Source organism: Tamandua tetradactyla, chromosome 8 (genome assembly GCF_023851605.1).
Source record: "Tamandua tetradactyla isolate mTamTet1 chromosome 8, mTamTet1.pri, whole genome shotgun sequence".
Lineage (NCBI taxonomy): Eukaryota > Metazoa > Chordata > Mammalia > Pilosa > Myrmecophagidae > Tamandua > Tamandua tetradactyla.
Window position 1 is genome coordinate 74,604,107 of NC_135334.1, and position 12,197 is coordinate 74,616,303.

At 35.1% G+C, this 12,197-nt stretch overlaps 1 protein-coding gene across 6 annotated transcripts in view; it reads right to left on the reverse strand.

The window, feature by feature from the left end:
* NUP98 (nucleoporin 98 and 96 precursor) overlaps positions 1 to 12,197 on the reverse strand; it is a 195,109-nt gene that overhangs the window by 39,938 nt on the left and 142,974 nt on the right. For all 6 annotated transcript variants that reach the window (XM_077113751.1, XM_077113750.1, XM_077113749.1 and 3 more), the window contains exons 26-27: positions 2,080 to 2,237; positions 721 to 864 (exon numbers count right to left, since the gene is read on the reverse strand). In XM_077113751.1, the coding sequence (XP_076969866.1) occupies positions 721 to 864; positions 2,080 to 2,237 (302 nt within the window). The remainder of the gene's footprint in view (positions 1 to 720; positions 865 to 2,079; positions 2,238 to 12,197) is intronic.

Consider the following 12,197-nt stretch of genomic DNA (forward strand, 5'->3'; position numbering starts at 1 on the left):
AAAATATTTTTTAAAAAAGATGTAACATTCAAAAGGAATCTATCAAGGATTTTAACGTTTTTGATCAGTGGCATATTATCTGACTTTGATGGACTGGCAAAGATATCAGGTAGTTCTTAATGAATCCACATACTTGTTACAATCTTATGACACTGTTCTTAGTGTTCCCTCTTTTTCATGACAAGTAATGCTGACATATGTCAAAGACAATAAATACAGACAGTAAGAAGAAAATTCAAGAAATAGTGACATTAAAAGCAATAATAATTCTTCAATCTCAACACTGACAAAATATGGGAAGTGGTATTTGTAGGCAAATATTAGACCTGTTAATGTGGGGCTACCCCAAACCTGGGGTCAGGCTATATTTCAGTGAATTCCCAATGGAATAAAATAGTATTAGGGATGAAGAAAACCCTCTAACTTGGGAGCATAAAACCAGCGGTAACAGAGTAAACTATGGTTATTATATTACACTATAATATAATATCATTTAATAAAAGGAAAGCATATTTTGGAGACGTTTTTGTCTCCTGTCCAAAGACAGGAGAAAGCTTCTCATCAAATTTCCTGGGTCTGTTTCAACTTTATGGTACTTTTGATAAAGGTAGTTATTAATAAAATGTATTATGAGATGTGATTTGATGATTTCTTCTCTATAGGACTTTTCTAGGAAACAGAGAATTCCTACTACAACTTTACTCTACTGGGATCATTTACCTGAAATGCTTCTTCATACATGCTGAGTGCCTTGGAAATGGAAGCTGTAGGTGGAAGTAGATACCAGAGATGGACAGCCAGGGACCGTTTCCAATCTAGGTGGGAGCACACATTGATTTGCTTCCTCTCTGAGAGCTGCCACACCTCCAGGAGACAAAATCACCATCATAAGTATAAGTTACTGTGTTAGTGTTCGTAACTTGTCACTGCACATTATTCATCTATTCATTAAATGATCTAGGTGCCTGTGTCAACAACTCTGGTATATAAAATATATAGTCCATGGTAGGAGAGAGGATAAATTTAGATAAGTTCTCAATTCTGAGAAAAAGAAATGAAAGCTATTTGAGCACAGAGTTCTTCTTACTACTCACAGTTGATAACTTATGAAAATTTAAGATATGCACAAATTCTACGAGATACCTGTTGTGGGAATTGAGTTTAAGAAATTAGTCAAACAGATAGGCATTAATAAAGATGAGGCTTAAAAAAATTACATCTTCTATACAGTATATATGTTGTATAGATGTGGCCATTAAAAATAATAGAGCTGTGTGACGTGGAAAAATGTCCATATACGGTAAGTTAAAAAGAAAAAAAAAACTTAGAGATGCTATGCATCATTTGATTTTACTTTCCTATACAGATGTATAACTATGTACACATACATGTTGATACAAGCTTAGAAACTGGAATATGACAAATTACATCATTTATCTCTATGATATAGTGGTTTTAACTTTAATTTCTACAATTTTTTTTTAGTGTGCATGTTCTAACTTTATAGTTCAAAACATTTTCATTAAAAATTAAAAGTCAGGGGCGGGCCGCGGTGGCTCAGCGGGCAAAGTGCTTGCCTGCCATGCCGGAGGACCTCGGTTCGATTCCCGGCCCCAGCCCATGTAAAAAACAAACAAACAAACAAAATACAATAAAAACAAGAAAATGTTTAAAGATGTTTCCCTTTCTTCCTTCCTTCCTTCCATCCTTCCTTCCTTCTCTCTGTCTTTCCTTCCCTCCCTCCCTCTCTCTTTAAAAAAAAAAAAAAAAATTTAAAAAAAAAAAAAAAAATTAAAAGTCAGTTGCATAATGTTCTAAGAAATGATCATGATGATGAATATGCAACTATGTGATGATATTGTGAATTACTTCTTATATATGTAGAACAGCATGATCCTAAGTTAAGAATGTTTGCCTTTGTTGTTATATTTAAAAAAATAAATAAATAAAAACAAAAAAATAAACTGCCTAATCATGGGTGATAGTATACAATTTTCAAAGTTATCTCTTTGCCCCGACCTCAAGTAATCATGAATTTATGAGAAAATTTATGTTGAGTTTCTAAGAAAAAAAAAGTACCGGTTTTCCAGCCAATAGGGCAAAGATGCGCAGTCTCTCCTCCTGGATGAAGCAGTCAGCTTGGAGCTGATGCCAGTCCACCAGCTGCATGATGAGAAGCTCCCGGACTGACTGGCTACCTACCAGCTGGGATAAAAGAAGAGCAAGACGATGATCACCTGAAAAAGAAATAGAAGCCCTCCGGTGATCACTGAGGATTGAGTCTTACTGAAACATTGGGGAGTACTATCTTATTACTTCTTCCAGGCCACAGATGGGAGACCTTAATACCTATGACTGCTCTCCGCAGTACTGCCAAAATAGTCATCAAGAAGTCATTTTCCGCTTGGTTAGAAAATCTGCAAAGTAGTTTAATTACACAGTGAGGCAGCTCAACTAACTACAGATCTACTACCTCTGTGACAGCAGACATGGACTATATCTGTAAAATGGAGTAAGACATCAACTCATTCAAAGATTTGTTGTGAAAACTGAGACGAGATCATTGAAAACATGCCCAAGTAGAATCCACTGTGTGATGACACTGAAAAATGGCAAACTCAAACCTAAAGATAAAATATATGTACATAGTATCAGGAGAATGAGTGAGTCTTTTACTCCCAAGAGTCCGATAACACATTTTTTATTGTTAAATATAACCTATATACAAAGAAAAGAAAAAAAATGATTTTCAAAGTATATTTCAACAAGTAGTTACATAACAGGTTTCAGACAAATAACATTTATAATAGAATTTGTTGAATACAAAGGGCTGACTGGGGCAACCAAAAGAGCCCAATAAACCAGAATGTTAGGAGACAGGAAATTCAGCTTATGAGAATTTCTACCTGAACAGTAAGTTAAGGTAAAAATTCTTTGTTTCTATGCTTACATGACTATATAAAGTACAATGCTACCAGAAGTTAAGGCCTACTATCAGATATCCTTCAGAAACTAGGCAGACCTGGGGTGACCCAATTAAATGAGTAAAAAAATAAAGATGAAAATAAATAATAGGAGGAGATAAAGGGTAAAAATATTGGGTACATTGAAATACTAATGGTCAATTAGAGGGAGGGGTAAGGGGTATGGAATGTATGAGTTTTTTCTTTTTTCTTTTTATATCTTTTCTGGAGTGATGCAAACGTTCTAAAAATGATCATGGTGATGAATATACAATTGTGTGATGATATTGTGAACTACTGACTGTATACCACATATGGACTGTATGCAAAGATTTTTCAATAAAAATATTAAAAAAAATAAATAAATGAAAAACAGGAAGGCAGGAGGGTCAGAGTCCGAAAGAGATTTGAGGATGCTACGATGCTGGCTTTGAAGATGGAGGAAGGGGCTAGGAGCCAAGGAATACTGGTGGCCTTTATAAACTAGATAAGGAAAGGACAGATTCTTCACTAGAACCCTCAAAGTAACATAACCCTGCCAACAACTTGATTTCAGCTCAGTGAAACCCATTTTTCATTTTCTGACCTCCAGAACTGTAAGATAATAACTTTAAATTAAAAACAAACACACAGATTTGATCAGTGAGTGGAAAAGTGTTTGCAAAGTCCCCTTCAGGGAATGGTGAGAACGGGGAGAAATTCAACTTCTCCAAGTTGAATTCTTGATATTCTCACAAGCAACGTGGACAACCGAAGCTATAGGCTGAGCCCCCAGTCTTGGAGTTTGTTCATATGAAACTTAACCCCACAAAGGATAGGTCAAGCCTACTTAAAATTAGGCCTAAGAGTCACCCCCAAGAGAGCCTCTTTTGTTGCTGAGATGCGGCCTCTCTCTCCAGCCAACACAACAAGCAAACTCACCACCCTCCCCCTCTCTACGTGGGACATGACTCCCAGGGGTGTGGACCTTCCTGGCAACGTGGGACAGAAATCCTAGAAAGAGCTGAGACTCAGCATCAAGAGATTGAGATAAACTCTAGAATGAGCTGAGACCAAGCATCAAGGGACTGAGAAAACCTTCTCTACCAAAAGGGGGTAGAGTGAAATGAGACAAAGTATCAATGGCTGAGAGATTCCAAACAGAGTCGAGAGGTTATCCTGGAGGTTATTCTTACGCATTAAGTAGATATCACCTTGTTATCCAAGATGTAATGGAGAGGCTGGAGGGAACTGCCTGAAAATGTAGAGCTGTGTTCCAGTAGCCATGTTTCTTGATCATGATTGTATAATGATATAGCTTTCACAACGTGACTGTGTGATCATATAATGATATAGATTTCATTGCTATATTATACTGTGTGATTGTGAAAACCTTGTGTCAGATGCTCCTTTTATCTATCTTGTCAACAGATGAGTAGAACATATGGAATAAAAATGGATAATGGGGGGAACAAATGTTAAGATAAATTTAGTTTGAGGTACTGGTGATCAACGGAAGGGAGGGGTAAGGGGTATGGTATGTATAATTTCTTTTTTGTTTTCGTTTTATTTTTGTTGTCTTTTTATTTCTTTTTCTGAATTGATGCAAATGTTCTAAGAAATGATCATGATGATGAATTTGCAACTATGTGATATTGTGAATTACTGATTATACATGTAGAATGGAATGAGCATATGTTAAGAACGTTTATGTTTCAAAAAAAATAATAAATAAAAATAAATAAAAACAAACACACAAAGGGCACAGGACTTGAATAGACATTTCTCTAAGAAAGATATACAAATGGCCAACACATGAAAAGATGATCAGCATCATCAGTAGGGAAATACAAATCCAATGACAATGATAGCACCTCAAATTCACTAACATGGCCAGAATCAAAAAGTCAGACAAGTGTTAGCTGGAGAAATAGAAACACTGACACACTGGGTATGAGCAATGCAAAATGGTGCAGTGTTTTGGAAAACTTATGACAGTTCCTCAGAGAAAAAAACATTGAGTTACCATATGACCCAGTAATTCCACTCCTAGGAATAACTCAAGAGAAATGAAAACATGTTCACAGGAAACTTGCATACAAATGTTTATAGAGGTATTATTTATAATAGCTAAAAAGTACACTCAACCCAAATGTTCTTCAATGGATGAATGGACAGGAATAGTACTTGCCCACAAAAAAAGGAATGAAGAATTGATGCATGGTGAACCCTGAAAATGTCATGCTAAGTGAAAGAAGCCAGGCATAAAAAGTCCACACAATACATGATTACATTCATATGAACGTTCAGAATAGGAAATCTGTACAGACAGAAAGTCGATTAGTATTTGCTTAGGGTAATTGGGAAAAGGAGAATAGGGAGATGATAGCTAAAGGGTTTGGGGTTTCTTTCTGAGGCAAAGAAAATGTTCTAAAACTGTGGCAATAGTTGCACATCTCTATACATATACGAAAAATGAATGAACTGTACACTTTAGATAGATGAATTACATGGTATATGAATTATATATCAGTAAATATTTTTTAACAAAAGATGAGCCTAGAAGAAAGAAACCTGTATCAGGAGCACCCTTGGAAATGTATTGCTAGGCCTGTATGACTGGACTGATTCATGCAGTAAGTGCTACAGCCCATTTGTCTACTAGCTGCTAGTATTCTAGGTGACTGATAAAGAAAAAAGGAAAGACTGTATACATCACCCACAAGAGAGCAAATACAAAATATCCTAGTCATTAGAGATGGTCAAATTTAGAGAGGACATTAATACACCATAGCTTAATACCATTGTCTGTTATGATCATCCACTTCTCTTTGCTCTCATCACATAGTTAACTAATTAACTTCTGTCATTATATGACTTTCCACAAAAACTTCCCCATCAAAGGTAAAATATGCTGAGTAAATGTTAGGAATTCTAGGGTACTACCTCTTTTTTTTTTTTAACATTTTAAAATTATGAAATATAACATATATACAAAAAGTAGAAAGAAAAAAACCAATAACTTTTAAAGTACATTTTAACATGTATGTATGGGTTTAAGTATGTTATGGGTTACCATTCTACTATTTCACATTTTTCCTTCTAGCTCCTTCAAAACTGTAAAGGCTAAAAGAAATGTTAATCTAGTATCAGCAATCGCACTCATTTGTTAAATACTATTTTCTCTGTTACAACTTCTTCTCCTTTGATCCTTCTCTCAATCTATAGGGATATTTTGGCAATATCCATTTGAACTTTTTTATGTTGATAAGGGGTGTTGACAATAAGGGATGGGTGATGTAATTAGTTGATAATCTTGGGAGAGGCTGGTCCCTCCTGGTCTCAGGATTTTATCAGGCCTAGGAATCCTCCAGAGGTTATACATTTCAGGAAAATAAACTTAGTGCAAGAAACTTTTATTGAGTCTCAGATCCCTAGGCATTGTTAAGAGTTAACGATAATGATGTTGATTGGGGTGTGGCAAACCACAGGAATTAGTAATATCTAGCTTACGTATGCATAAGGGTAGCCTCCAGAATAGCTTCTGGACTGTATTTGAACTCTCTTAGCCACTGAGGCCTTATCTGTTACACTTCTTCCACTCGGGAAGGTGCTGTTGATTCCATGGTATCAGGGATCTTCTCTGGGAGTCATGTTCCATGTTGCCAGGGAGACTTTCACCCTTGAATATCATGTCCCAGGTAGGGGAGAAGGTAATGATTCTCCTTGCAGAGTGGGCTTAGAGAGAGAGAGGCCATAACTGACCAACGAAGGGTTGTCCGGGAAGCAACTCTAAGGCATAATTATAGGTAGTCTTAGCTTCTCTGCTATAGAAAGAAGTTTCTTAAGGGCAAGCCTCAAAATCAAGGGGTTTGCCTATTTTCTTAGAAGCCCCCAATGTTTGAGAGGGTACTACGGGTTTCCCAGATGGAAAGATTTTTTTCATTGGCCCCTTATGGAACTCTACCATTACTTTTTCCTTTTTTTTGAAATTTTATTAAAAAATATAACAACAAACAAAAACATTCTTAACATATCATTCTTTTTTTTTTTTTTTTAACATGGGCAGGCATCGGGAATTGAGCCCGGGTCCTCTGGCATCGCAGGCAAGCATTCCTGCCTGCTGAGCCACCGTGGCCCACCCAACATATCATTCTTAACATATAATCAGTAATTCACAATACTATTACATAGTTGTATATTTATCATCATGATCATCTCTTAGAATATTTGCATCAATTCAGAAAAAGAAATAAAAAGAAAACAAAAAAATTCATACATACCATACCCCTTACTCCTCCCTTTCATTGATCACTAGCATTTCCATCTACTAGATTTAGTTTAACATTTGTTCCCTCATTATTTATTTTTAATCCATATGTTTTACTCATCTGTCCATAAAGTAGATAAAAGAAGCATCAGACTCAAGGTTTTCACAATCACACAGTCACCTCACAAAAGCTATAACATTATACAATCATCTTCAAAAAACATGGCTACTGAAACACAGCTCTACATTTTCAGGCAGTTCTCTCCAGCCTCTCTGTTACCCTTAATTAAAAAAGTGATTATCTATTTAATGCGTAAGAATAACCTCCAGGATAACCTCTCAACTCTGTTTGGAATCTCAGCCACTGACACTTTATTTTGTCTCATTTCTCTCTTTCCCATTCAGTCGAGAAGGTTTTCTCAATCCTTTGTTGCTGAGTCGCAGCTCATTCTAGGATTTCTGTCCCATGTTGCCAGGGAGGCCTATACCGCTGGGAGTCATGTCCCATGCAGAGAGGGGAAGGGCAGTGAGCTCGCTTGCCATGTTGGCTGAATGAGAGTGATAGGCCATCTGAGCAGCAAAAGAGGTTCTCTGGAAGCAACTCTTAGGCCTAATTTTAAGTAGGCTCAGCCTATTCTTTACAGGGATAAGTTTGATTAATTTTTTAAAGGAAATTTATACAGTTGCTTAACTAACATGACTCCAGTTTCAGAACATGTCTATACCCTCAAAAGATCCATCATACTCATTAGCTATCTCAATCCTCATTTTTATGCAACAATATACTTTGCATCTCTACAAATATGCCATTTCCAAACATTTCATATAAATGGAATCACGTTTATTTACTTTTGAATTCTTTCACTTCGCATGTATTTTAAGTTCATCCATGTTGCAACATTTATCTTTTTTATTACTGAATATTGTATGGATTTGCCACATTTGTTTATCCATTCACCAGTTGATGGGCATTTGGATTCTTTCCAGTTTTTAGTTATGATGAGTAATGTTGCTACAAACATTCACATACAAGTCTATATGTTAATATATGTATCCATTTCTCTTGGATGACTGGGAATGAAATTCCTGACCTCTATGTTACACTTATGTTTAAAGTTATAAGAAACTGCCAAAATGTTTTTAAAAAGTGGCCTGTGCCTTTTTATAATCCCTTTGGCAGTGTATGACGGTTCCAGTTTCACCACATCCTTGCAAACCCTTGTGTCAGTCTTTTTTTTATTACACAGTCATTTTAGTGGCTGTGAAGTGGTATCTCACTGTGGTTATACTTTGCATTTCCTTAATGTTGAGCATTTTTCAAGTGCTTAGTAAGCTTTCATTGAGCTTCTTTGAGGAAATGCCTATTAAAATATTTTAACCATTTTAAAACTAGGTTGTCTTTTTACTGTTAAGTTGCAAATGTTCATTATATATTACTGATAAAAGTCCTTTATCAGATATACAATTTGCACATTATTTACTACGAGACTATAGACTGTCTTTTGACCCTGTTAATGGTGTCCTCTGAAGCACATAAGTGTTTAATTTAGATGCATCTTGACATCAGGCATTTTCTTTTATGGATCATGCTTTTGGTGTCATGTCTAGCCCAAGATCACGGAGATTCCCTCCTGTTTTCCTAAAAACTATTTATAGTTTTAGTTCCTACATTTAAGTCTAAGATACATCATGAGTTAATTTCTGGATAAGGATCTAAGTTCATCTTTTTTTGCAGATGAATATTCAACTATTACAAAACTACTTGTTAAAAAGATTATTCTTTCACAATTTAAATTGTCCCAGCAACTTTATTGAAAAATCAATTGTCCACAAATGAAAGGGTTTTATTATTTGGATTTTCATTTCTGTTCCACTGATCTATATGTCCATTGTTATGCCAGTACCACCACATTATCTTGATTACTGTACCGTTTTATAGTAAGTTTTAAAATCAGCCCTCTTTGTTCTTTTCCAAAATTGTTTAGGCTTTTTGTTTCCACATAACGATTAGCTTGTCAGTTTCTGCAAACAAAACAAAACAAAACAAAAAAACTGCTGGGATTCTCAAGGGACTGCACTGAATCTGTAGATTAATTTGGGGAGAACACTCATCAACAATATTAAGGCTTCCAATACATAAGCGCTTCTTAAGAGGGTAGTTTTGCCCCCGCAAATGACAATGTCTGAAGACATTTTTGGTTGTCATACTAGAGGGGTGGATAGAGGAATGCAGTAGGTACAGGCCAGGGATCCTGCTAAACATACTACAATGCCCAGGACAGCTCCCATAACAAAGAATTACTAGGTCCAAAAGGCCAAGAGTGCTTAAGTTCAAACAGCCCATAGTCCACAAACATGGAATGTCTCTTCATTTATTTAGATCTCTATTTCTCTCAGCAATGTTTTACGGTTTCAATGGCTGAAAGATTTCAAATAGAGTTGAGAGGTCATTCTGGAGGTTATCCTTATGCATTATATATATCCCTTTTTAGTTTTAATGTTATTAAGAACAGCTCAAAGGAAATACCTGAAACTGTCAAACTATAATCTTCATTCTTGATAATGACTGTATAACTATTTATCATGTGACCATGAAAACCTAATGACTGACACTCCCTTTTTCCAGTGTTTGGGTAGATGAGTAATAAAACAGACCAAAAAATAAATAAATAATAGGGTAGGATAAGGGGTATGGAATGTTTTAGGCGCTATTTTAAACTTTTATTGTTTCTTTCTTGGAGAAATGAAAATCTTCTAAAATTGATTGTGGTGATGAAGGCACAACTATATGATGATAATGTGAGCTATTGACTGTATATTCTGGATGGATTATTTGGTGTAGGAATCTATCTCAATAAAATCGCATTAAAAAAAAGTTGTGCACCTCATTTGTTTCATTAAATCCCCCAATATTCTTTCTGATGCTACTGTGAATGAAATCTTATTAATTTCATTTTTGGATTGTTCATTGCTGATATACAGAAATATAACAGAATTCTGCATAATGATGTTGTATGCTGAGATCTTACTGAATTTAATAGTTTCTTAGGAATTTCTACATAAAAGATCAAGCCACCTGCAAATAAAGACATCTATTTCTTCCTTTGGAATCCGTGTGCCTTTTGTTTGCTTTTCTTGTCTAATTACATTGGTTAATAATATTCACTACGATGTTGTATAGAAAGGGTGACAGCAGTAATCTCAGGTCTGCTTCTATTGTAGGGAGAAAGCATTCAGTTGTTCACCATTAATTATGTTGTTAGCTATAAGTTTTTCATAGATATGCTTTGGTAAAAGGGTAATGCTGACATGACCAGAATTGGTCGGAAAGTGCTCCCTCATCTGTTGTCTGGAAGTGTATGTAGAAGGCTGACATTGTTTCCTCTTTAAATATCTGATAAAATTTCCAGCGAAGCCATCTGGACTGGTGCTTTTCTGAGTGAAGATATTTAATTACTTACACAATTTTTTTCCTTGTTATAGGTCTATCTAGATTTTTGATTTTTTTTATTAATTAAAAAAAAAAGAAATTAACACAACATTTAGAAATCATTCCATTCTACATATGCTAGATTTCTGATTTCTTGAGGGACTTTTGCTAATTTATATCTTCCAAGTAATTTGTCAACTTATGTTTTCTTTTTTTTTTCATGGCCAGTCTAAAGGTTTATCAATTTTGTTATCTTTTCTTTCTTTTGGGTGCATGGTCTGGGAATCAAATCCAGGTCTCCCATATATTTTGTTTATCTTTTGAAAGAACTTTTGATGTCACTGATGTTCTCGATTTTTATTTTTGTTAATTTCTGCTCTATTATTTCCACCCTTCTATGTTTGAGTTTAGTTTCCTTTTCTTTTTCTAGTTTCTTAACATGGAAGCTTAGGTTATTAACATGAGATTCTTTTTTCCTAATAAGTAATTTTAAAACTACAGATTCCCCACTATGCATCACTTCAGGTACATTTCACAAATTTTATAGATAAAATAGATAAAAATTTTAATCCTTGTAACATATATACAACTTAAAATTTCCCATTTTAACCACATTCAAACATATATTTCATTACTTTTAACTACATTCACCATGTGCTATCACATCCATCTATTACCAAAAGTGTTCCATTTCCCCAAACCATTTAATCATTAAGTGCCCATCCTTAATTTCACCTTACCACAGCCCTTGCTAACCTGTATCCAAGTTTCCAGCTATGAATCTACATCTTCTAATTATGCTATACAAATGAGATGGTACAGTATGCGTGCTTTTTTTTTTGCAATTTTATTGATATATTCACACACTCTACAATGCATCCAAAGTATACAATCAATAGTTCACATTATCATCACAGTTGTGCATACATCACCACAATCAATTTCAGAATTGCTGCAATGTTTTCATTATGCCAAAAACAAAAAACAAAAAACACCCAAAACACATCCCATATCCCTTATCTTTCCATTACTGATCTCTAGTATTGCATCTCTATTGCCGAGGAATCTTCATATTTTAATTATTTAAGTGAGATCACATGATATTTATGCTTTTTGTCTGGCTTATTCCAACCAACACTGTGCCTTCAAAGGCATCCAACAAATTTTTTTTTGCCATGGGCAGGCACCAGGAATTGAACCTGGGTCTCAGGCATGGTAGGCGAGAAATCAGTCACCGAGCCACTGCTGCCCGGCCCCCCATAAATTTTGATACGTTGTTTTTCTTGTTGTTTTCATGCAGTTTAAAATATTATCAAATTTCATTGTGATTTCCTTTTGACCTATGAGTTGATAGACATGTCTGAATATTTCCCAAATATTTTTCTGTTGTTGATTTCAAATTTACTTCTGTTGTGTTAAAAAAAAAATACTTTGTAGGGTATCGATGCTTTTTTTAGCTGTTTTATGGGAAACCATATGGTCTATATTGGAGAACATATGGTATGCTTGATAAGAAAATAAGGAATGAGTTTTCTTGGTTTTTGTTTATAATTCT